Source organism: Barbus barbus (genome assembly GCF_936440315.1).
Source record: "Barbus barbus genome assembly, chromosome: 37".
Classification (NCBI taxonomy): Eukaryota; Metazoa; Chordata; class Actinopteri; order Cypriniformes; family Cyprinidae; genus Barbus; species Barbus barbus.
In genome coordinates, this window is record NC_136715.1 from 4,541,104 (window position 1) to 4,568,554 (window position 27,451).

At 35.5% G+C, this 27,451-nt stretch overlaps 2 protein-coding genes across 4 annotated transcripts; one reads left to right on the plus strand and one right to left on the minus strand.

Annotated features, from left to right (window-relative positions):
• Nucleotides 1-2,112: 2,112 nt before the first annotated feature.
• LOC306856849 (uncharacterized protein) lies at nucleotides 2,113-13,546 on the minus strand. 2 transcript variants are annotated; one of them, XM_079396338.1, is made up of 3 exons: nucleotides 13,337-13,546; nucleotides 5,367-5,524; nucleotides 2,113-4,581 (listed from the first exon to the last, which is right to left on the minus strand). In XM_079396338.1, the coding sequence occupies exons 2-3, from the start codon at nucleotides 5,515-5,517 to the stop codon at nucleotides 3,611-3,613; spliced, it is 1,122 nt and encodes a 373-aa protein (XP_079252464.1). In that variant the 5' UTR covers nucleotides 5,518-5,524; nucleotides 13,337-13,546; the 3' UTR covers nucleotides 2,113-3,610. The 2 variants fall into 2 exon arrangements, with proteins under 2 accessions (XP_079252464.1, XP_079252465.1); XM_079396339.1 differs by lacking the exon at nucleotides 5,367-5,524 and having other exon boundaries at nucleotides 3,453-4,581; nucleotides 13,337-13,456.
• A 1,425-nt stretch (nucleotides 13,547-14,971) lies between these two features.
• LOC306856455 (zinc finger protein 362-like) lies at nucleotides 14,972-26,957 on the plus strand. Of its 2 annotated transcripts, none has more exons than XM_079395751.1 (9): nucleotides 14,972-15,090; nucleotides 19,915-19,978; nucleotides 20,400-20,646; nucleotides 20,725-20,850; nucleotides 21,430-21,775; nucleotides 22,935-23,159; nucleotides 23,258-23,336; nucleotides 23,558-23,716; nucleotides 24,886-26,957. In XM_079395751.1, the coding sequence occupies exons 2-9, from the start codon at nucleotides 19,916-19,918 to the stop codon at nucleotides 25,000-25,002; spliced, it is 1,362 nt and encodes a 453-aa protein (XP_079251877.1). In that variant the 5' UTR covers nucleotides 14,972-15,090; nucleotide 19,915; the 3' UTR covers nucleotides 25,003-26,957. The 2 variants fall into 2 exon arrangements, with proteins under 2 accessions (XP_079251877.1, XP_079251876.1); XM_079395750.1 differs by lacking the exon at nucleotides 14,972-15,090 and adding an exon at nucleotides 15,278-15,770.
• Nucleotides 26,958-27,451: the final 494 nt, after the last annotated feature.

Sequence of the window (27,451 nt, forward strand, 5' to 3'; positions counted from 1 at the left end):
TTTAGTATGTCAAGTTAAACTAAATGTAAATCAGAAATGTTGCCTTGGCAAGTATCTGAAATCAAATATTTTTAATAAATATTATTTCAGTTTCAGCTTCAATAACAATTTTTTAATGGTTTTAGTATTAGAATCGGTTCAATATTCCTTACCAGGGTTGTTATTGATAAATATGAAATAAAAAAATCATTTAAAATATTAATAAATGCTGTGATAAATAATACTAAAATAACACTTTTAAAATATAATCAAATATTATATTAAATGTAAATCTTAGCAACTAACTGAAATAATTTTTAAGTACTAAAATTACTAAACTGAAAATAAAAATAAATAAAAATAAAAATAAGAATGATTTACTCCTGACCAGGGATATTGATAACTAAAACTGTTTAAAATCATTTTAATTAATAGAAGTAAATGCTAAATAAAATTGGCAACTAACTGAAATAAAATTGAAAAACAAAAGTTGAAGTACTAAAATGACTAAAACTGAAAAATAAGAAACAAAAACAAATAAAAATGATAAAAGCACAGTTGAAACAAACTAAAATTAAAACTTAAACTGAAATAAAAATAAGAATTCTTTATTCCTAACCAGGATTGTTATATCTAAAACTGTTTAAAATAATTTAAATTAATTGAGTTAAAGAAAAAAATAAAATGATTAGATATTAAATGAAATCTTTGAAAAAAAAAAACATTAATAAAATCTTTTGGCAACTAACTGAAATTAAATTTTAAAGTACTACAATTGCTCAAACTGAAAACTGAAATAAAAAATAAGAAATATTTACAAAAAAGATAAAAGCACATAGTTAAAAGTTACAAAAATGTAAATGAAAACTAAAAATATATATTAAAAAAAAGTTAATTTAAAATATCAATAAACACTATAATAAATAATACTAAAATAACGCTGTGGCTTACGCATGTTGTGTCAGAGTTATAGCACTGCCTTTTACGAGTGTTCAAATAATTTGCAGAGTTGTTTGCTCTCCTGTTCTTACAGAGATTCACCTGTGCATGTGTGCCTGTGCAAGTCTGAGTTCTCAGGTAGGACGCGTTTATGTGCTGTCAGTTGTAGCGTTTGCCCTGTGGTGCTTTTCTGTAGAACTCAACTAGAGCTACAGAAGGGCCCAAAAGGAAGATGGGGCGATTAACAAAGGTTTCTTCAGTTTCCGAGTGCGGTTTCATATGCAGATACGTCAAGACGGCGCAGGGAGACCTCTGCTGTTGAAAGCTATACTTCAGAGCTGTGACCTCATCCAAAGAGGTTCTTTTTCTCCTTCAACTTTGTGATTGTTCTTATTTTCCCTTGTTCAGTCCCTAATTTGCTCTTCATAAACCTCATTCTGTACCGATTCCAAGTTGTGGGAAACTTTGGAGTTTGATGAATGTGCTCATGACAAATAACCAGTGCCTTCAAGCACTTCTGTACGCATAAATACTTTATTGCACATTTTTATTTTTTATGATAACTCTAAATGCCACTGCTCATATGACACTATTGTTCTGTGAAGCACAGCTCCCTTCGAGCCCCAATCCTTTTTTAGGGAACCATAAACTGGTTTTGGGTTTAAAAATAACGTAACAATCTAACATGAAACCAGCTGGTGTTCTCGGAATGAACAGATTATTTACTTTGCGAGGAAAATGCACCTAATAAACTCATGAATTCTTAACACATCTGTTTTGGCAACCTTCATTTGTCGGCTTCTATCAGATTTAGCCATGCATAGACGATCCATCAAACGTGTTTGTCTTTTGTTACACGGACATTGACGGATTGGCCATCTCCAGTTTTCAGCTTCACAAACCTCCTCCATCAGAGGTAATTCAGAGTTCATGCATCACATTGCAATCACGTTTTTTCACATTTTCTCCTGTGGATCATTTTACACAATGATTACAAAATTGGTCTGATTTTTAAAAAGGTTTCTATTTAATGAAAACAATTGCCTTATTAAATGAACTATTATTTATAAGTTTTTTGCTTCTGGGGCCTTCTGTTTTTGCTTTAGATTTTGAAATGATACAGTCTAATATAAATCAAAGATTGCACATTTTTATATATACACATACACATACACACACACACTACCAGTCAAAAAACTTTAAACTGCAAGATATTTTATTTTTATTTTTTTAAAGAAGTCTCTTCTGCTCACCAAGCCTGCATTCATTTGATCCAAAGTACAGCAAAATAACAGCATAAAATAACTTTTCTAATTTAATATATTTTAAAGGGCACCTGTTATGCAAAATCCACTTTTACATGGTGTTTAGACATAAATGTGTGTTGGCAGTGTGTGAACACAACCACCCTACAATGATAAAACCACCCACTCCTCATTTTTTTATCCCTTTTAAACCAAGTCAGTCTAGGCCTGCCATTTTGATTCTCATGCAGTGTGACATCACATTGCGTAGGGCCAGGCCACGGGGGTTGATTGACAGCCCTGCATTGCCATAGTTTACACCCTCAGCAGTTGTAAGCTGTCCTCTATTTTCTCCGCGCTCGAGCAGCTGTAATGTCAACAATGTCTCCCAAGCAATCCCAGTGCTCCGCTTGGATTTAAGACTGAATATAAAAGTCTTCATTTTCTCCCAACGTCCGAGCTGCTGAGGACACTGTGGATTACTTTCATTTCATTTTCAAGGTAATGCGCCTCAAAATCTACCTAAATACATGATCACTCCAGACTCCTTTGTGAATGTCATGTCGTTATAGTGCTCAGCATTTTGTGTGTAGATTAAGTATTTTTTAACTGACCTGCGCCGCGCTTGTGAGATTAATTTGCGCCGTTCGTAGCGCAAGATTTGTTCGGTAGCGTGATTGATCCGCGCCAATGACAGGTCAGTGCGGTGCGAGCTCTGTAACATTGCGCTGTTTTGTCCCACTTTCAGTGCATTTGGCTTCCCATATGGACAGCTAAACACTGGTTCTCTCGCTCTGTTATATTGCTTCTACCAGCTGTTTATTGCTGTAGATATGCAATGCAGAGACATATGTTTTTATATAATTTAAGATGTATAAACGTATCATCACTTTTGATCAATTTAAAAAAAAAACTTTTTTTTTTTTTAAATGGTTTGAATTTTAAGGCGATTTTATGGTACTAAGTTATATTTATGCATATATTTATGCATAAATTATTGCCTATTAACCACAATTTCATTGCATGAAATTTCCAACTTAAACTCTCATTAGTCTTGAATGCTTTAGAGCACAGACTTAAGTTTGGTCTCTTTTAGAAAGGAGACACATGGCAAATTGCTGAAGTGAAAAAAGTGAAATTTTCCAAATTTGAGGTCGATATCTCAAAAAAAGAGCTTTCGGTAAGATTTTTTTTAGGCGCAGTACCAAGCTAGAAGAAATTGCTTCTTCATTCGTGTCCTATGATTCCAGTCATTTTAAAAAATCTTTTTTATTTATTTTTTATTTTTTTCACACAAGTGCCAAAATCTTTACAAAGTTTTGTATCATTCTGATGAAGTAAACAATTCTAAAAAAAAAAAAAAAAAAAAGTCAAAAATAACCAAAGAGCACCAGATGGTTAAATACACAGATTTGTATTTGTTTATGCACACATCTGCCCTTCAGCACTTACAGATCTGGTACTCTGTTGACTGATAGAGATAAGAGTTTCAAGTTGTACACCACCAGATTCTCCAGGTTAAAGATTAGAAGAATATTACCGCTGACGACTGTGGGAAAAACACAAACTAGAGCCACGCATACCAACCCTGTGAAGATTTCTCGCCCTGAGCAGGGACTTTCCCTTTTGGGAAACCAACAGCGTTTGCTTTGAGACTTTGCGTCTGTCCTGTTAAAGACCGCCAATGACGTGACTTCCAGAGGATGATCCGTTTTGGACTGTGCAAATGTTGCAAGGCTGAATGATTGCTTTTGTTTCTCAATATTGTCTGCCAAACCGGTTTGTTGAGCGCACAGTACACCATTCCCAGGACAGATCAGTCGTGGCTCACTGTTCACAAACCCAGCCATGTGAACGCCACAGCTGTTGAGTGTTTTTTCTGAGTCAACCAGAGTTTGTGACATATGCATTAGCCCAGGGCCCAAATAGTCCTTTTTCTCGCCCATCTGTGCGTTTTTAGATGAGTCGGGCAGTCTTCGGGACGCCTTCGTCCTGAACAGACCCAGGCTCCCTGTTAAACTCAACAGGATCACCATAGAAGGAAGAACCCAGGAAAACTCATCAGTACTGGGAAGGCAGGTGAGAAGATGGGCACCTTTTCCCCGACAGGTTTCCACTAAGATCTGCTCCAGCATCCAGTCATGGCTGCTGTAGATCCCGCTCGTGCTCCATGCTAGAAAACATCCCAAATAGCCAACTGTACTAGAGAGGGATTCACTTGCATCTCGTCCCTTTGTTCGCCTGCCTTGAGGACACAGCAGATCAACCAACAACTCCACAGCAATCAAAGGCGGCATCAGCAGCAACACAACTCCATAGGCCTTGCAAAGGAAGAGCAGAAATCGAAGGGCGATGACATCTGAAGATGCGTAAAAAGGTGCCAACCAGGACTCCATGAACCAGACGTAGAGCAAAAACACTGGAGGAACACAAAAGAGGCATTAAAGGGAGTAGTTCACCCAAAAAGGCCACCTAAGATGTAGATTTGTTTTCTTGAGTAGAACACTAAGGAAGATGTTTAGCTGAAACTGTGGTCCTTGGTGATTCATAAAATGCAAGTCAATGGTTGCCAGTTTCTTTTTTGAGAAAAAATAAAAAAAAAAATGCCCGTGGCTCCTTATGATATAATCTTATGAAGGGAAACAATCGGTCTGTGTAAGAAACTGATTATTATTACCTGTTAACCAGAGCCTCAGGCAAAATAATTTTCCGTGAACTGGTTCTCGTTTCATTTCACTAGTTCATTTACTTAATCAAGCAATGACATAAAGTATACACATATTACTAAAGGGATAGTTCACTCAAAAATGAAAATTCTGTCATTAATTACTCGCCCTCATATTGTTCCAAACCCATAAGACCTTTGTTCATCTTCAGAACACTAATTAAGATGAAATCCGAGAGCTTTCTGACCCTCCATATAGACAGCAATGGTCCTACCACGTTCAAGGTCCAGAAAGGTACCAAGAGCTTCGACAAAATAGTCCATGTGACATCAGTGGTTCATCCATAATTTTATAAAGCTACAAGAATACTTTTTGTTGCTCAAAAAACTAAAAGATCTTTATTCAACAATTCTTTACCTACATCTTGGGTGGCTTGAAGGTGAGCAAATTAGCAGCAAATTTTCATTTTTGAGTGAGTTGTCCCTTTAAAATGGTGAATTAAGTGGAGAATGTGGACAAGGTTTGTGGTTCTGCTTACTGGTGACAGCGAGGTCTGTAAATAGCAGCAGGCAGCAGCAGCACAGACTGACAGCAGTGATGGTGTGCGTGATTACAGACGAACACAACAGCATGCTGCTCATCAGTTTGCACACACACAGACGCAGTGTAACATCCAGAACACCCTCCATCTTCACACTTAGAAGAGACATTAAAAATACAGTGTCACTTGACCTTTCATTGTTGGAAGTTGGAAGTAAGCTGATGAACAAGATAAATGCACAAGATGTGAAAGTCAGATGATGTTCACGCCCCAAGATTCACTTAAAAGGCAATAATGAAATCAAATTTGACCCTATTTATTTTCTTAAACACGTTCCAGGGGCCTGTACTATGAAGCCGGTTTAGCTGGTAAGTTTCAGTTTAGTTTGCAGCAATCCTGGGTTTTAGGTACCATGAAAGAGGCTTGGCTTTTAGCTTCAGGGTTAGGGTTACCTGCTTGGGGCGGGGGGCAAACACTTTTTCACACAGGGCCATGTGGGTTTGGATTTGGTTTTGCCTTCATAAAAAAAAACCCTTCATTTAAAAACTGCATGTTGTGTTTACTTGTGTTATCTTTGATTAATATTTAAATTTGTTTGATGATCTGAAAAATTAAAGTGTGACAAACATGCAAAAAAAATCAGGAAGGGGGCCAACACTTTTTCACACCACTGTATATATATATATATATACACACACACACACAACAAAATTGTCTGGCTTTAATGATAATTACAATTTACATATGATTTATATAATTATAATATGGTTTATTATTACTCCATTACACACAAGCACTTTTAGTTTAACAATTATTATAAAGCTTTTATTTTAAATGAATATTAATATATACATATGTACTATAAATAAGTGGTAGAGTCAACAGATAACACTTTAAAAATGGCTGCATGTGACCTTACATGTTTGAGTCTCTATCACTATATATTATTAAATATATAAACTAACTTCACAAGTTTCACTTGTGACTGCACTGACAGACCAAGATCATTTCCTTTATTTGTCCTCTTTCATGGACAAGTACTTCAGTGGAAATGTTTAAATTCCTCATTCTTTAATCTCAACCTTTAACAAAAGAGTTTTGAATCTCGCGAGAAATGAATCACACGTGCTCTGTGTTGTAATTGGCTGTTCGCCGCTGATGTCACACATTCATGTGCACGCGCTCCAGTCGTGAGAAAGAGTCGACAGAGAAAGTTGATGATCAGCTTCATGGTACCAACAGAGCCAGATTGGAGTGGTTTGGTTTTGTCAACTCTAAATGTATCCTATAACTCTGAATTTGTTCATCTACCATCATGGTACAGGGCCCTGGTCTTGTTGTGGATTATTCATACAGTAAGTGTGTCTTTTATTTTATTTCCATTTTAATCTCCTCCTGTGTTTAATGTTTCATTAAAAGTAACTTTTTTTTACTTCTGTAATGTCTTTCCATTTTGGCTGAACCATTTTGGTTTTAAATGCCCATTTTCTCATAATTCAATCCAACATTTCCAATTGCTAAAATGCTACTTTTATGGGGGGTTTTTTGTTTTTTGTTTTTAGTGCTGTCAAGCGATTAATTGCGATTACTCGCATACAAAATAAAATCACTTGTTTGCATAATATATTTATGTGTAAATATATTTAATATAAGCATAACATTTTTCTGAAATATATGCATGCATGTGTGTGTATTTATATTTATACGTAATAAATATGCACAGCACACATACATATATTATGCAAACAAAAACTTTTATTTTGTATACGATTAATCTCGAATTAATCATTTGACAGCACTGTTATTTTTATTTATAATTATAAAAAAAAATAAAAAAATGGCCAAAGTGTAGTGAATGCCATATCATGTCAACTTATTGATGCTGATTTTCAAGAACCTCAGGCTAATAAAGATATAAAAAGAGAATGCATTTAGTAAAATCAGTTTTAAATTGATCACAAAAAAGTAACATTTTCACTTAAAAATAAAACTTTAAGTGAAATAGCTATCTACAGTATATATCTAGATAACTTACCCATTCTGAAAATATGTATTTTTTAAAGATATACATGTATTCACTTCATAACTTAATTTGTCATTTGTGTCAGATGCCGTAAAACGCATGATATATTAAATTGATCCTAACAACAACACTGTGGAGTCTTCAATTATGTAATAATGGTGTTCAGTAAAGGAGTTCCCTACCCTCTTTTTTTATATATTAAACATATATGGGCCATTCTACAGAATTTGGTCCAAAGTCTGTCCTCTCCTCAAATTTGTCACTACCGAAACGGTAATAATAATTTAATATTTAATTAGAAGGGTTGTAGTGTTATATGCATATGTATATATATATATATATATATATATATATATATATATAGTACAGTGCCCTCCATAAGTATTTGAACAGTAAAGACAAAATTGCTCTGTTGGCTGTGGAGTCAAGACATTTGCAAATATGATTAAAAGATGAATATGAGACAAAACTACAGAATGTCACGTTTTATTATTAGCCGTTTCAACAAATACATGTTTTACCAAATAAAAAGAACAGCACTTTTAGAGTTCTTCTCACTCATTGATGTGAGCATAAGTATTGGGACAGTTGAACATTAGGCAGATATAAAAGATTAAAAGCTATTATTTAGTTGCAGATCCCTTGTGCACAATCACAGCAGTGAGTCTGTGACCCATAGACATCACCAGACTCCTGGTCTCATCCTTTGAAATACTTTCCCTTTAATGCAGACAATTCCAATTATTGCTTGTTTTGGGGAGTTTCTGCCTTTACTCTCCTCTCCAGCTGGTGAAATTCATGTTCAATCAGATTTAAATCTGGAGATTGACTTGGGCAATCTAAGACTTTCCATTTCTTTGCCCTTATAAACTCCTTGACTGAACTGGCAGGGTGTTTTGGGTCATTGTCCTGATGCAATATGAATAGTTGTTGGTTGCTGGTGTCGCTGGTGTTTTCCAAACTCTTGATTTCTCCATGCCCTTTATTTTTGCTATAGCTCCAATTGACTTCCACCAAATTGCTAGCTTTTCTCTCAAAGTCAGCTCCCTCATCTTCATCCTGGTTTGTGTGTCATCATTGATTGCAAGATTCAGAATATATAAGTAATGGATATAACTGATACGACACATTCCCTGCTTTTAATATCTGAAGAATTAATGCAACAGGACACAGCTGATCACTTAGAAAGACCTGAGAGGCAACTGCTCCAATACCAGCCCGATCTCACGGCAATTCGTACATATTTTACGAGGTGGCTAATTCGTACGAATTCGTACGACCTCACTCGTACAAATTCATACGATTTTTGCTTAATCGTACGTATGCTCACATCAGATAGAGGGATGAAACTCTAGAAGTGATGAACTTCTTAGCTGGTAAAACATCTATGTGTTGAATCACCCAATAATAAAATGTGACATTCTGTAGTTTTGTCTAATATTCATCTTTTAATCATATTTGTAAATGTCTTGACTCCACAGCCAAGATAGCAATTTTGTCTTTACTGTTCCAATACTTTTGGAGGGCACTGTATATATATATATATATATATATATATATATATGCATGTATTTATAAGGTATGAGGGAACGTACAAGCCATAATTCATTCTGGTGCTCTCACACACTTATATTCTCCTCTCACATACATATATGTTTACTTTCACACACTTAGGGAAAGGAAAGGGAAAGGGAAGTGGTATGTGGCCAAGTATGGTGACCCATACTCGGAATTTGTGCTCTGCATTTAACCCATCCAACGTGCACATATACCCAGAGCAGTGGGCAGCCAATGGCGCCCGGTGAGTAGGGAGTAGTCTACACGGGATGCAGCACAACATGATAAATCCTGGAGAGTAAAACTGATGCATCATTCTATTCATGACGTACTGACACAAAGCTCAAATGATTTGCAATAGTCACATTGTCCAAGTAGGCCTCGCTGCAGTCCACAACATCCAGGGGGCGTGGTTGGATCCACATCTAGGGGGTGGAGATGGGGTGGGTTTAGGGATCAGTGGGTGGAGATGGGTAGGTTTAGGTATAGGCAGGTGGAGGGAGTTGGATCTGGATCCAACCATGCCCCCTGAATCTTGTAGGCTGCAGTGAGACGCTTCTCGCTTTGTTGTGTCCAGTGCAGACTACTAGACTCTTGCAGCGCGGCGCGTCCGGTGTAGACACCGTGTGACAGAAATAAAAAATGGTCCATATACAGCGCGGGAAGGTTATTCCTGACAGCAGGGCCGGCCCGTGGCATAGGCAGTTGCCTAGGGCGCAAAATGACTGGGGGGCGCCGCACAAAAAAATTTTTTTACGTTTTTTTGTCGGATGTGCGCCCTCTTCTGACCATCGTGCGTTCCTACACCCATATATTAAGCAAAATAATTTCTGACAGTTAACATACTTTTAGTACTGATCTATCATCGAACTGATTAAAAAAATGTTAGCATAAAATAAAATTTACATCAATGAAAAAATCATAAAATTTGACAACATGTCATGTTGGAATATTTTAAACACTGTGTCATGACGTAATTATAATACATTATCATATTAATAAAGCAATAACGCATCTCCTCCAACTGGCTAGCTATCTGGCTACCTTTATTTTGTTGTCTGTTAGACTATATTAGGGATTTCATATTGCTCATACTTTTCCTTGGTGTAATAAGTAGGCTACTTGTCACTGTAGGCATAGTTGTGGGTTGCATTTCTCTGTTTGGGAGCTGTCTGGTCTCTTCAATGTTTTAACAGATTCACTCATAAAAATACCTACAAGGTGCATTTATTTATTATCACAGTTTATTTACTACTTATTTATACTAATACTTATCAGTATTTATGTAATATTATATTATAGTAAAGTTTAAAAAAAATCTACATTTTCTGAAATTTTTCTAGTGGGGGGTGGGGGGTAGAAATATGAAATCTGGCCTAGGGCACCAACAGAGCCTGGGCCGGCCCTGCCTGACAGGACACCATTCGGTAACACAAACGTAGTGATCATCCTTATATTACAAAGATGCACTGAAGACGGACACGAAGAGGAGAGAATAGTCACGCAAGCAGATAAAATATTGTACCAGAGAACAAATTCATTGTTTGAGATGCTCGAAATACTGGAAGAAAACCATAAATATTGAATTGGGGTGGGGGTTATTATGAATGTATTTCTGAGGAAAAGTTTTGATGCCATTTTCTTTTCCTCTTACCTCTGTAAAATACATACAGTATTAAATGAGTGTTTATAAGCGCGGAGCTGTGTACAGCAGTGGAAACCCTATATTGCTATTGCTGCTTTATAAGCGCCACCTGCTGTCAGAAAGTGAATTTGTCTTTGAATCAGAAAGAGCTTTATTGTCAAGTGTATTTACACACACACACACACACACACACACAAGGAATTAGTTGTGGTGTCAGGAGCTTCAGTACAGACATAGTGCAAACATACATATAATTAAGGTAATAAAACACAAATAATAAAGAGTAATAATAAAATATTTATTCAGCTCATCTGATGTTTTACTTTTGTGCAGTTGCTTCATTTTGCAGATATTTTTTTTTTGTTTGCTTAAGGTTAGTTTGACCAGTAACAGAGCAAAATAAACAATTAATAAATGAAAATAAATAAATAAATAGGCAGGGAGTATGTATGTATATGTAAGGAAAATGTATGTGTGTGAGAGCACCAGAATGAATTATAGCTTGTACGGCCCCTAATAATAAGGGTTACATCCATCTATTAAGATTTTGCTTACATCTACATGTAAATATATATTATATATATATATATATAGAGAGAGAGAGAGCTATTTTAATAAAAAAAAAAATCCAGAGGTAAATCAATAATTACATTTTTAACAATATTTCAAGTGTAATTTATGAGATTTGTAAAAGACAAAAAGTTGATCATACTGATTTCAAAGTTAAGGATTCATTAGTTTGAATATTCATTGAACCAAAAACTAAACCAAAAACATTTTAGTTGATAAATCAGTATACTTTATTTTTGACAAAACATCCCATGTGTCGGTAGTGAGAGCACATTTTCGGTAGTGACCACATAACTTGCATACTAGAACACTACTAAAACATACTAACATTTTTATTATTTCCCCCAAATATGAGGATTATGTGTTCACTTTTGTCACTTTTGCGACAAGTTTATGTGATAACACCCAAAAAAACAAATATGTCACTACCGAAACCCCACCAAATGTTTCGGTAGTAACAATTTTAGATACTTTTGAACCTAGCTCAAAGAGGCTAATAGCACAGTTCTGAACAGCGATACATGTATAAAAACTAAATTTTATGGAATAACTCCCAAAAAAAGTGTGCTTTATTGCAGAAAAAAGGTGTTCGGTAGTGACGTTCCTTAAACTTACACAGATTTTTCAGCACATTTTGAACACATTTACTTGATGAGACCTATCTACTCTACACCTTGTAGCTACGAGAGAGGGGACACAGGAATATTTCCTGATCATAAATTTAGGGGTGTAGTTAAAATCAGTCAATAGACTAAAACATACACCGTTTCGGTAGTGACATGAAAAATGCGGGAAACATTTTTCTTACATAATTTACAAAGAAAATATAAAAAAAATAATTAGAACTTCGCCTTTTAAAAGAATCAGAAAGATACTTTTAAAAACAACAATGGAAAAAAATACAAAAATTATTTCAATATCATTTTCATAAGTTGAAATTTAAGGGTTAGGGTTTGGGACAGCCCCCCTCCCAATTGAAAGTACCCAGTAAATGATGATTATATATTAATCTTTCTAATATTTTATATATTATTGTGGGTTTCAATAGATAATAGAAGGATCCTAGTTAACATCTAAGATTTGACTACTTATTTGACTACTTTTTTGGTGTTTTTTTAATTGTGGGACAGCAATTTACACCAACTCTATAGAATGGCCCATATAACCAATGCATAATGATAACACAATGAATTAAAATAAAATATTTCTTTCAAAAATAACAGAAACCATCTTACAGAGTTAAATATTTACGGAGTTGACAAAAACTGCAGAGTTAACAAATACCAATGGTTTTGACAAAGGTCCAACTGAGGACTGACAAGACAACTAACCTAACATTTAATTTAATACAACAATCCTTCCAGCGGATTCCAGTCTCATTCTGGGTGTCCAGTAGCTCATGAGAAACAAGAAACAAGGTTTAGTGTATGTGCTGTCCTGTAGCAGCAACAGAAATGTGAAGCCTGTCTTTAAAGCCCATCAATTATATACATTTTATTTGTGTCTGACCTGCATGACGTAAGCAGTAGGCAAAGGATTACCAGAACATCGCCTGATTTATTCAGAATTGTTGACACAAAGCGAGACAGTTTTATATTGTGACTTTATGCTGAGGACAGGTTGAATTACATTATTTTCCAAGTATAGAGAATGTGTTTAAAATAATACAAAATTGTTATTTATTTTTTAATGGAAGCAATGAATGCCCTGACTTTACAGATTTCCTTTAGATGTAAATTTTATGTTTTTTTTTTTAATACATTTTTCCAAAAGAGGGCTTTTGCATGTAGGACATGTTTTGTCCCTTATCTCAATAATCAGTGATATATATTTACAATGAAATGTTCTCAAATGAAGGAAGGCTGAGGTGTCACAATAGCACTGACACTATACCAACATCTGTGTTCGGCACTTCTAGTGTTTTTTTTAGCATTGCTGTCAATTTGTTGATTGTATTATGTCTCGCACCTTCTGCATTTTTTTCTAGTCTAGTATGCACTGAGCATTTTGAATATTCATTTATTTTTGTTCAAATCTGAGTTTATATAAGCTTTTTCAAGAGCTTTCCACTCTATCCACTACTCAGGGTATCTTCTTATGAACATTAAAATCAACAGCATTTTGCATTTGGTCATAACAACAGGGCCAGCACAACCTGATGGACTCACTCACCAGAAACTAGAGATGAAAGGATGTGACCTCAGACATCTGAGGAGCTGCAGGTCCACGCACAGACAGATCCTCAGTCAGCGTCTGTCCACTCGTCTTCTCAATGTTTGTGTGCTTGTGTGCATTTCTCCTACCCCCTCCCCCAGTGGGACGTGTCCAAACATTTACTCTTCTTTTTTTGTGATGTTACCTAGACTCAAAGCACGTGTCTGTGTGGAGGGAGTGTCAGTGTTCGATTACAGAAACCAGTCCATCTGCTTCCTCCACGACCACAGGCCTTCAGATGTGCGCATGCGTCTTCCTAATGTAGTTCTCGTGTCTCTGGTGGCACACACACACCGCACGCTTCGGTGAGCTTTATTTGACTGATGTTAGTGACTGATCCACGCAGTCAGACTGAAGAGGACTGAGCACGTTCTGCCATCTATCGATCAGCTGAGAGAACAAAAACCGACGAAGATCGAAGCCTAAACAACGAGCAAAGATACAAAACTACACACAGTAGTATTTGATCTATTAATCAAATAACATTTTGTATCTTATATTTAGTTTTATTTTCATTTTAGTTGTTTTGTTGTGTTTTTTATTTTTGTTAGCAATTTTAAAAATGCTCATATAGTTTTTATTCATTTTATTTTAGTTATTTAATATGTCAAGTTAAATAAAATAGAAATATGAAATATTAGCTGAAATAAAACAAGTTTAAGTTTTGTTCTATTTTATTTCGTTTCAAGTAATTTTGTTTTAGTTAACCATACTAATCAGAAACGATTATGTCTATATAGCCTAGTTATTATTATTATTAATTATTTTAGTATTAAACCAAATAGAAGGGAGAAATCTTGCTTTGACAACCAGCTCAAATAAAATAAGTTTTAGTTATTTTAGTACATCAAGTTAACACTAAAGCTGAAATATGTATCTTATTTTATTATTTTATTTCAAGTAACCAAAAGGCGTTAACTATAATAACCCTGATCAGAAATTAATATTTACTTTACATAATTAACTAGGAATATATATATAAACTATACAATGTAAACCATGTAAAAGTAGCTGTGTTATTCATCTTTATAAACCTTTTCATTTAAAGCCTTATGCTTAAATAAACTTGTTTTGTAGACACTTACAGGTTAAGTTCACTAATGATAAATTGTGTGTGTGTGACAATGTTTTTTCAATGTCTTTCATAATTTTAAGGTCGATCGTAATTCCTATACTTCACAGTGGTATTTCATAGTTCTGATGACTGTATTTAGATGTTGAAAATGGTCAATAATAACTAGGCCGGTTGTATTAGTAGGGCTTATATATTTATATTGTTTTTGTTCGCACACAGTATCTCTATTCTATTCTATTCCTGTTAAAAATCCAACCTACTGTTTACATCCCATGAGACACAGAGGTATAAATGGACGTTATGCAATTCTTCAGTGCTGTTACAAAACAATGTTTTATTTTAAATGGTTTTTTTATAATAGAAAACGCCTATTACAGTATCTATTCTTTCTATGATGTTTTCTGAATCGCTCCATCAGTTCTCTGACTTGTTACAGTAACACCAAATATTAAATAGTCCGATTATTTTGCTGCGGAAAGCTCTGATGTATATTTGATCATATATGATTTCTGTGCCTGCAGCACCCAGAAGTGAACGGCAGGCGACCCGGAAGGTCTGAACTCCCTCTGAAGGCAAAGCCGAAAGAACATCTGAACCTTTCGTTAAATCTAATAAATCCACCGTCGAGGTGTGCAAGGTATGTCTGTCGCGCTCTTTCCATCTTCACCATCGCATATATATATTTTTTTATGTTTGCATGATGCGTTGAAGCGACGCTAGCAGTCATTCGAGTGAGCAAAAAGTTCAAATAAAAGAAAAAAAAAATCAAAAGCGGACGCATGTTGCAACAATGTTGCATCCGCGCGCTCCCGCAGAACTGCGTCACGATAGAAATGTTACATTTTCGCCGGAGAGATGCGCGTCTGGTTCCATCTGCGAGATTTGTTCGCATCGCATGATTGTTGTAGGAAGTCTCACGTTTTTTTTTTTTTCCTCCTCTCTCCTCCAGCCGGGCTATTCAAACCTGCAGATCTAAGTAAACAATCATTCGCGCACTTAATGCAAATAATGCGGCGTTTTACACGTCGCTCTTTTCATCTGAAATCACACGCTTTATTTTTGGGGCTAAAATTTTGGGATCTGCAGAATATGGCGCCCTGTCCTTATAAAAATAAGACAGGCTGCCATTTTTGTTTTCCTTTTGTCTGAAATTTTTAATAAAACTGTCTGAGAATGTGGGAGAGGCAGACACCGGGGAGAAGCGTCCGTTCGCCTCCGTTATTCTGCGACTGTTTTTAATTTGACGTTTGATCAAAGGCGACGTGCTTTAATCGAGAATAATCTCAAGGATGCCGATAGAATAAAAGAAAAAGTTGAGTAAGTTTTATCTCCGTTTATATCAAAGCCTCTGAGACGTGTCATTCTTCTCCTAAATGTTGATTTGATATGTACATGTCGGTTAAAGCTTAAATAGTCGTTAAAAAGCTTAAGCTTGAAATAGTTTTAAATGTTGTCACTCACAGACTTCACCTCAGACTCATTTATATGTAAACTAGGACTAGCTATAAGTAGACTTCTTTGTACACTATTGTAGCGTGAAAATGTATTTGCTTTTTTATCAGATGAATTTACATCTAAATGGTACGTGTTTATTTTGGAACATTTACTATGGTATTCTTGGAAGTGCTTTTGAGTTCTAAATATTGTATGTGAATTTCAGGGCTATTAGTTAATGGCATTGCATTATAATTTGTGACTCTGGACCACAAAACCAGTCATAAGGGTCAATTTTTTTGAAGTTGAGATTTCTACATTACCTGAAAGCTGAGCGAATACGCTTTTCATTGATGTATGGTTTGTTTGGCCGAGATATAACTATTTGAAAATCTGGAATCTGAGGGTGCAAGAAAAAAAAAAAATCAAAATATTGAGAAAATCACCTTTAAAGTTGTCCAAATGAAGTTTTTATATATTTACGGTGGGAAATTTACAAAATATCTTCATGAAACATTATCTTTACTTAATATCCTAATGATTTTTGGCATAAAACAAAAAACTCAATAATCTTGACCCATGCGATGTATTTTTGGCTATTGCTACAAATATACCCGTGCTACTTACAACAGGTTTTGTGGTCCAGGGTCACATGTGAAATACTCTGCAGTGTTTACATATAAGCTATTTTGCATTTGGAAACCTGGTGTTTCCGGTCTTTTAAAAATCGCTTGTAAATTTCTCATTATGCTATAGGCTACATTATCACCAAATGTTGGATTTAGTCTTTTTGTCAAATTTTTTTCTTTCATTTAACACAGGTTTTGTGTTTCTTTGGAACTCGTAGGCCTCGTTTATTTAAGCTTATAATCAAAAAAGCATTATATGTGGATCATTTTGGCAATATTCACTCAAAAACTGAGGTGCAATAAAACAAATCGGTTACAAAAAGAAACACAAAACCTGTGGTGATGGAATTAAAACAAGTTGATTAAAATATTCAATCCAGTATTTGGTGATAATATAGCATAACAAGATATTTGTAAGCGATTCTTTGTAGGCCAGTAATTTTTGACTGGGAGCACCACAACAAGGTAGATTTTAGGAAAGTTGTCAAAGTCAGTAGGCTTTATTCAAATGTGATATCATTAGTATTTACAGGAAAAAGAAGACCCTTTCTGGGTCAAACTGACCAGAACGCAACAGGAAAGGATTCCTTGAAGTGGTTGTATTGAACAAACAGGACAATGACATTCATCTTTCCGCCCTTCTAATTTTACCTTTACCCATCTGGACCTTAAGAAACGGTTCCATACGGTGTGATTACTTTAGGCGTATCGTTTTCTTGCATTATGTCCATGACACTGTGCTATGAATGTTTTGGCAGTGCTTATGGGTCTTGAGAGTGTTTGACTAAAGGGCCTTGCAGAGAAATTCATTTAGCGGAGCCAAAAATAATAAAAGCGATATGTCCAAATATATGAGCCCAGACCCCGCTGAATATTTCCTTAATGATGCTGAAAAGGTGTCTGTTTCACTTCCTGCTAAAACTGTGGGGTAGAGTTTTCACTTTTCCATATGAATCTGCCACATTTACATATGCATTTGACATTTTCAGGTTTTAACATTTAAATGCTCAAATATTATCTTTTTTTATTTTCTCTTTATGACTTTACAGTCAGCTTTGCTTTGAAACAGTGCTTTCTGCTTGTAAAATTAGTGATAAGACCAATAATTTGATTTGCACCAATGTATTTTTATTTTGCTATTACAAATCCAGCAATTTAACAAGTAATATTCAAAGTGTCTTGCTTTAGGACGATGTCATTTTTTTTTATTTTTCCCAATGAGTGTCATGTTGATTTTGGCAATATTGCGTAATCTGCTGTGGGTGTGTGAACTGTTTATGAACAAACAGCATGAGTTTGCTTGAAATGCTTGTTCTGTGTTGTATCATATTCATATCACTGTGTCATGAATAATGCTAAGTAATGTGCTGATGCCTTTAAAGGCACAGTCTGCAATTAATAAGAGTATTAGCTCAAGACTTAAGCCAGCAAGCCTCTGAACAATGGCAGTCAGTCCATATCACTATAATTAAGCTTTACTGTAACTCTGTACATAAAGCAGTACATGATCCCAGTGTTTAATTCCTTAAGAACACCGTTTAATGTTAAAATGAATCCTAAAATGTCCTTAATGTACTTTTGTGGCCATATTTCTAATGATTCACAAGTCTATGTTGTTTTAAAGAAAACTGCTCCGTTAAAGTGCACACAAAAATTAACATTTGCTGAAAATGTACTTACTCTCTTGTCATCCAAGATGTAGATGAGTTTGTTTCTTCATCAGAACAGATTTGGAGAAATTAGCATTACATCACTTGCTCGCCAACGGATCCTCTGGAGTGAATGGGTGCCGTCAGAATGAGAGTCCAAACAACTGATCACAATACATCACAGTAATCCACACGACTCCAGTCCATCAATTAACATCTTGTGAAGTGAAAACCTGCATGTTTGTAAGAAACAAATCCATTATTAAAGTCCATAATAACTCTTCCTCCAGTGAAAAATAGAGATGCAATGATTGACCGGCCAGTGATCGGAATCGGGACGATTTTTCGCATGACTGGCCCACAGTTGCATGTAAACACGTCGTTTCGCGTGAGAATGATTCTAATTTGAATGGCATTCAGTATAAACGGCGACTGATATTGTATTTATGTTGTGTCAGATGAGGCCTCTTTATTTTGAGAGTTGTTTAAGTGAGAGAAAATCTGTAACTTAGTTCAGATTGGGGGAATTGTAATGTTTAACAATTTCTTTTATTATGTAAATAAATTTTCCATTTAAATTTGCATAGATTTTTGTTTGTGTATGCTGTCAATTATAGTTCTTATAAAGAAAATCGGAATCTGCAAAAATAGATATCGGCAGGTCACACTTCCAAAAAATCGGAATCGGCCAGGAAAATTGCAATCGGTGCATCTCTAGTGACAATCTCCTATTGTCCTCTCACATCAAAATCCACTGACATCTTTGTTTTGAACTGTTTTGGACTCTTTTTGCTTGTAAACGGTGCTTGATCTGTGCATATTTCTTTCCTGATTCAGACGAGACGTCTTTTTCACTATAGAGTACTCATAATACGATGGATTTGTTTCTTACAAACACACAGGTTATAAATGGTAAATGATGCACTGGAGCTGTGTGGATTACTTGTGAGTTATTGTGATGTTTTTATCAGCTGTTTGAACTCTCATTCTGACGGCACCCATTCACTGCAGAGGATCCACTGGTGAGCAAGTGATGTAATGCTACATTTCAATGAAGAAACAAACTCATCTATATCTTAGATGGCATGAGGGAGAGTAAATGTGAGGTGAACTATTCCTTTAAGTCCCAGCATTTTTATTTTTTTTTCAGTATTTTATTGAACATGTTTTATGTTATACATGCAGCATCACTTCATGGAAGTTAAATGGGTTGTGAATGTTGTTGCTGAACTAATGTACTGCACTAAGTTGCAACTTAATTTAAGTCATCTTCTCGGATTAGATCTGAATTTCAAATCAATAAATAATCATGGGAGGGCAATACTAACTCATGCAGTACATTTTTTTCCAGTTTATTTCAGCTGCCTCACTCTCATTCAGTCACATATGAGCCAAGAGCCTTCAGTGAGAAATTTTACATTTTTGTGAACCTTCCAGCAGCCATAGTGTGATATTTAATTTTTTTTTAAAGGCTATTACCTCGGTGCAGTGTGTGTTTCGGGCCTAGTCAAAAATTACAACCTTCAGATCCTGCTGCATCGTTTTCCCCCCAAAACTTTGTCATTCTCAGTCATTATTGTCTTATGATCTTTTAATCTCTCAGCAACAAGTAATTCAAATTAAATGTGCATTCCTGAAAAGATCCATTTGGTTTGTTATCAGCATAAGGTTGGTCAAATAAAAGCTACGTAACAATGAATGATGATAAAATAAAGCATCGTTAATCAAGCATGACTGTGTGTGTTTCAGAATGGCAGAACCTCGATTTAATAATCCATACTTCTGGCCTCCTCCACCATCTATTCCTGGTCAGGTAAGGAAACAAACATGCATCAGTGGACAGACTTCATTAATCCTTATCGTTTATCTAAAAAGTTTAGCATCAGTAATTTACTTTCGTTCAGCACTGGGCTTAATCTTTATTGTTTACTAGTTGTCTTGTAGCAGGTAAGGGCGCCAGGATGCTAAAAACACATCTTATCTTTTAAATATTCTGTCAGATCTTTCTCTTGACCATAAACACTTTTAACCCTATAAAGCCTGCTGTATCCTATACAATTTCTAAGGCCTCTAAATATTCAGCATACTGCCGAAAATTAGATTTTTCTGATTTGTTTCATAAGTCAGGCTTTACAGAATTAAACACGTTCTTCTCATCATGTCAGTAGTTCAGTACCAGGAGGATTTGAACCATCTGCATGTTCTAATCTCACTTTACCCCTTTTTTCCCCCAGTTGGATAACCTTGTGCTGATCAACAAGATCAAAGAACAGCTCATGGCGGAGAAAATCAGACCTCCACACCTGCCGCCCACTTCTGTCCCTTCCCAGCAGCCCTTGCTGGTGCCGCCCACGGCCACAGAAGGCGGGCAGCACAACATATCAACGCCTAAGCTACAGCAGATGCCGGGCCTCCACGCTCACAGCACCACCCAGCCCGACATTGCCCTACACGCTCGACCCGCCTCCAGCACAGTCGCAGGTACATTCTCTGCTGCATAGCACAGATCTGCTCACTGAGACACATGCATACTGCTAATTGTGCACATAATGTGGGCAGGTCGTATTCTCGGTGACGTAAACTTGAATCTGGACGATAAAACGGCTATTAAAGCAAGAGGATTGTGGGAAGACTGGCATTTGCGGCAAATCATAGACCAGCCATCCAGAGCAAATCATCTGTCAGGTACGTGAATGCAAATATGTTCTTGCTTGCATTTAAAAAAACAGTTCACCCTTAATTGAAAAAATTATGAAAATTTGCTGATCCGCAGGCCCTCCAAGATGAGTTTGTTTCTTCATCAGATTTGGAGAAATGCAGCATTACATCACTTGCTCACCGAAGGATGCTCTGCAGTGAATGGGTGCCGTCAGAATGAGAGCGCAAACAGCTGATAAAAACATCCCAATAATCCACACGTCTTCAGTCCATCGATTAACATCTTGTGAAGCGAAACGCTGCGTGTTTGTAATAAATTCATCAAGGCATTTTAATTTCTGGACAAAATACTAGTTGTCTCATCTGAATGGGGAGAGAAATATGCTCCGGTTAAGTGAATTGCTTGTGGATTGTTGTGATGTTTTTACCAGCTGTTTGAGCTCTGATGGCACCCATCCACTGCAGAGGATCCATTGGTTCTAAAAATGTTCAAAATAGCTTTCCATGAAGAAACAAACTCTACATCTTGGATGGCCTGAGGGTGTTGATTATCGGCAAATTTCCATTTGTGGGTGAACTGTTCCTTAAAGTGAGGTTCATTTTCAGGACTGTCGCTGACGTCTTCTCGAACTGCCAACCACAACACGTCAGAGAGTGTGACGCCGAGCACCCCGACCACTCCAACCACCAGCAGTCAGACGCGTCAGGGCGGTGCTCCTTCCCCACACCTCATCTCAGGACTGTCTGGCGGGCCAGGGATGGACATTATCAAAAACAGCGGAGGACTGGCAGGACTGCTGGGTCCTCCTCCGAAGAGCATTGGACGAGGTCGCAAAAAGATCAAAGCTGAAAACCCCTCTGGGCCGCTCTTAGTCGTTCCCTACCCAATCCTGGCCTCTGGAGTCGACCAATCAACTGTCAGCATCACTGCCAAAGAGGGCAAAACCTACAGGTACGACTTCAGAAGATAACGATTTGTTTAAAGGGATAGTTCTGTCATTAATTACTCACCCTCATGTCATTCCAAACCTGTAAGACCTTTGTTCATCTTCGGGACACAAATTAAGATATTTTTAATGAAATCCGAGAGCTTTCTGACCCTCCATAGACAGCAACAAAACTGACATGTTCACAACAGTAGATGTACTCCGTAGGCATTCTGACGTAGAACCCGGATGCACTGCACCTTGTTTACAAGCAGAGGAATGCATGCATGCATCATGGCACTGTTGTGAACGTGCGTAATTAATGACAGAATTTTCATTTTTGGGTGAACTATCCCTTTAAAAGAATGCTTTATTCTTTACCCCAAAATGAAGATTCTCTGCTCAATTTTTGATAATAATAATAATAATAATAGCATTATTATTGGTGTTTTTGTTATCATTATTATTACTAAATATCAAATTCAAATAGTTACTTACTGCTTGCATTTCTTTTGCGTACAAATACGGTGTGTCAGGCTGCTTGCAACACCAACGTAAAGGGTTTGATTCCCAGAGAATGCATTAATGGATAAATTGTATAGTTTGAATGCAATGTAAGTCACTTTGGATAAAAGCATCTGCCAAAAAGGGCTGCATGATGTGGGAAAATGTAATTGCATGTGGCAGTTTAATTTTTGATTAATTTATTTATTGCACAATTTGGCCAAAAATTTAATTTGTACATCATTTTGATGATTTGATATAACAATAGTGATAATAATCATTGATTATCATTATTAATATTATTCTTTTTATTATTAAATAGAAGTATTAAACAAAATGTGAAATATTGCTAATGTAATGTTTCAATGTAAAATACAAATGTACTGTTTAAGAAAATATAAGAAAAGCATATCACAATTTCCATTTTATTTTGATTAATCATACAGCCCTAAAGGTAAATATTGCAATGTGGAATGTCATTCGTTTTCATGTCTCATCTCTCTTGGTGCAAACACAAATGGAATTTTCTTCCTCCAAAGTGTGTTTTCACTTTATTTTATTTGGCCCCAAACTGCAGTGTGTCATCTAAATTGCTTTCATACCATTTGTAGATTTTACTGGCCACATAACCTATACTCTATGCCCCACGTTTTCAGGAAAAATTTGCATTTCATCTTTCAGATGTAAAGTGTGTCCGCTGACATTCTTCTCCAAGTCAGACATGCAGATTCACTCCAAGTCCCACACGGAAGCAAAGCCACACAAGTGCCCTCACTGCACCAAGTCCTTCGCCAACGCGTCCTACCTGGCCCAGCACCTGCGCATTCACCTGGGAGTGAAGCCGTATCACTGCTCCTACTGCGAGAAATCCTTCCGCCAGCTCTCACACTTACAGCAGCACACCAGGTGACTTTACAGCCTCGGTTTGTGCACGTGTTTGATTTGAAGACCTCAGGTTGTGAACTTCAGGTTGATATTTGTCATCACATTTTGCTTTGCTACAGAATCCACACAGGTGATCGGCCATATAAATGTATCCAACCAGGCTGTGAAAAATCCTTCACACAGCTCTCCAATCTGCAAGTAAGACCTAAATATCTCTTCTTTTGTAATTGTTCACATAGTTCATTAAAAATGTTAAATCTGTATTAAATATTCATATAATGTGTTTTTATTTATTTATTATATAGATGGATGATAGATGTGAAATTATGTTTATATACTGTATACACATACACATATTTATAAACTAAACCTGAAAATATATATTTAAATTAATTGAACTTGTTCTTTACTCGCCACAGTCTCACCAGAGGTCACATAATAAAGACAAGCCTTACAAGTGCTCCAACTGTTACCGCGCTTACTCTGACTCCGCCTCCCTCCAAATCCACTTGTCGGCTCACGCAATCAAAAACGCCAAGGCCTTTTGCTGCAGCATGTGTGGTCGAGCCTACACCTCAGTAAGTACTACAGCGTTCATCACTCTGACTCCTCTACTGTCCTGCATTGAGTGGAGTGGGAAGTAGTAGCTCTTAAACTTTCAGACCCAAGAACCATGTTAGATCTTAAATCATTTCATGTGCAGTTGACATGAAGATAATGTGGCATGCTGCACACTAAAAATCCAAAACATTTATGATCTGCATTTTGCTGATTCTTTTATAATCAATATGCATGCAGTATTTATGACCTTACATTAATTGATAGATTTAAAAAAAAAATTGACACACCATAAGACCATAAAAAGGTGACACAAAAAGTCACCCAAAAACCCCAAAAAGGTGATTTAGAAATGTTGGGAAAAAATTAATGGTGACCAGTTACAGTACCTAAGAAATAAAGTTCACTTCTTTTAAAATCTTGATTATGATTTATATAATATTTTACATTAATTCCACATTTTATTAATATATATTTACATGAAAAGTATACATTTATTTGAACAATTTCTACAATTTCCGAACAAACAGAAATACAGCTATATAAAATATAATGTGACCAAATTAATAAAATTATTAATTGTTTTTTTTTCTTTTTGAAAGATAGTACCACTAGTGTTATTTTAGTATACAGTATTATAGTTTTTATTAATAGTTTGAATTCGTTTTGATTATATTTTTCATTTTACTTTTCGTTAGTTTTTTATCATTTTATTAGGTTTTGTTTTTAATGTCTATATAGATTTTATTATTTTTTAGTTTATTTTAGTACTTTGATAAACTAAATAAAAATTATAAATGTTGCCTAGCTGAAAAAAAAAAGAGGATTATTTTATATTTTATTTAACTTCAAGTAACAAATATTTTAATATTTTTAGTTTTAGTAAACTATAATAACCCTGAACACCACAGTTGAGATGTGGCGCTTCTTATATTCTCCTTTATTTTATGCATTATTAAAATGATAAAATATGTGGAATAAGTGACACAAAATTGTATTTTACAGCTTTTATTTGATATATTTTGTTATTTTACATCTCCATAGAAGTACCAATCTTTTCTAACATGCCCATTTCTCATACAGAAAACCATAAATAAAATAGTTTCATGCCGTGTATAGTCTTTTAATGCAATCTTTTTTTATTCTTCTCCTTGTTTCATAAACATCTGTCATTAACGTCCCTTTATAGGAGACCTACCTTATGAAACACATGTCTAAGCACACGGTGGTAGAACATCTGGTGAGTCAACACTCTCCACAAAGGACCGAATCGCCCAGCGTTCCCATTCGCATTTCCCTCATCTGAGCACGCTGGGCCTGGACCAGCCCACAGTCGCTCAGTCTTTCCCAACCTTGGCATAAGCAAGCAAAATCGCCTGTTCTCGGTGGTTTGACGTTTATTTGTGTGTGTGTGTGTGTTTCGGTTTTTGAGAACATTCCAACATGTATTAGACTGTGTGGATAGAGGCTCAAACTCAGCAGCGCTTTAGGAAGTTTCTATTACACACATTCCTCTTCTCCGACTCATTGTTGAGTTGAGAGGGAATAATCGGGAAATCCAAAGATGGTTTCACAGCACTTTCAGGCCACACAGGTTTGGCTTTAAATGTTTCTGGTCTGTTACGACAATAAAGGCATTGCTCTTGGCAGCTAAATGTTTGGGACTGTAGGTATTATGCATTATAAAATCAGAAGACGTACGTTGTATGTTTAAAGCTTGGACCAAGTCCAGTACCTCCACTCATATTTTTCTATGCTGTCTGGGTAAAAAAAAAAAATCCCCTTCTTTTGGGCAACTTGCATCGGTTTAGAGACCAATGGTCTTGTGTTTGGGTAATGTCAATCATACAATATTTTTCTTTCATATTAAAACATTTCCTCACTTGTAGGGAAATCTGACTGAAAATAGCTTTAGCATTAAATGTTAACTTCTCAAAAGACTGTTATAAATCTGACTTTATAGACAATTCAGCACATTTAGATGTTTTGCCAGATGAATCCTTTAGTGCTTTACAAATTCACGTGGTCTGGTGCCAAAAATGGAATATGAAAATGGTTCTCAAAAGATTCTGATTATGTTTCAGAATGGACACGTATAGTGTTTAAAATTAACACTTTAAAAAAAGTTTAATTGTGTTATGGATGTCAGCATGCATGTGACATTCTAGATGGGTGAAAACTGCCAAGAAATGTCCAAACTATTATATTTTGAATAAAAGAAAATGAAGGCTTTTTTTTGGCATAAGAGGCATGTCTAAACTTTTTTAAAATATATTTTTAAAATTCTGCTCATCAAGGCTGTATCTATTTGATCAAAAATACAGAAAAAAAGTCATTTTGTAAAATACTATTGCCATTGAAAATACGTTTACTGTTTTAATGTACTTTAAAATATAATTTATACCTGTAAAGCAAAGCTGAATTTTCAGCATCATTACTCCAGTGTCACATGATTCTTCAGAAATCAAAAAATATTAAGCAGCACAACAGTTTGACTTGTTATATCAGAATGATTTCTGAAGGATCATGTGACACTGAAGACTGAAGTAATGATGCTGAAAATTCAGCGCTGCATCACAGAAATAAACAATCTTATAAAGTATATTAAAATAGGAAACCAATATTAGAAATTTCTAAAATATTTCACAATATCACTGCATTTTTGGATTCTGACTGATTCCACTTTTTTAATATTAGTATTAATATTATATTATTTTAGTTTTGTGTGAATTTTATTAAACATTTTGTCATGAAAATGCAAAGAAATCTTATTGGTCCTCAGAAAATAGGCTTCATTTTTATTGTTCAAAATATATTTGTGTTTTTGATTTTGGAGTGAAATATATGACCTGGACATGTTCTTGTGAGATTCAGCCATTATAAATTTTTACACAGGAGAGAACGATATTGGGGGGAAAAGCTGTAGAGTTGCCCATGAGATTTGTGTAGCTGTATCAACGTCTAGAATACCTCCTTGGCTTATTTTTCATCTGTATACTTATTATCATGTTGAAATATTAACAACTAACATGTTAATTTTACACATTTTAAGCCTTAAACTTTTTATCACTAGTTGTTTACCATTACATTTTCTATATATTTTATACCATATTGGTGTTTACTTGTGTACTCAGTACTTTTCTGTAATTTTATTTCCTAGCATGAACATGCTGTAAATAAACTATACAGTACTTAAGTGTTAACCAGTTTATATAAAATGATACATGTCTAGTTATAATAAAATATACCTTTTGAATTGTCTTGAATTGTGGTACTCTATAAGGTTTGCCTTGGATGCAAAGTCAAGACACGGAGAGGGAAAAGACTTTGTAAAAGCAAATAAATAAAGACAATTCTGTAGCAGTCTATGTGCTCATTATATGCGTATACATGCATATGTTTACACAGAACTACATTTGCCTTCTTTTTTTATTATTATGTAAATGCATTGATGTCGAGACCTGCATGTTGAAATCTGATCTTCATGTCACTTCAATGTAATACTTCACCAAAAAATTTAATTTGCTTACGATTTACTCATTCTCAGGCCATCATAGATGTAGCAGAGTTTGTTTCTTCATCAGAACAGATTTGGAGAAATGTAGCGTTACATCACCAATGGATCCTCTGCAGTGAATGGGTGCCGTCAGAATGAGAGTCCAAACAGCTGATAAAAAAAACATTACAATAATCCACACAACTCCAGTCCATCAATTAACATCTTGTGAAGCGAAAAGCTGTTTTTGTAAGAAACA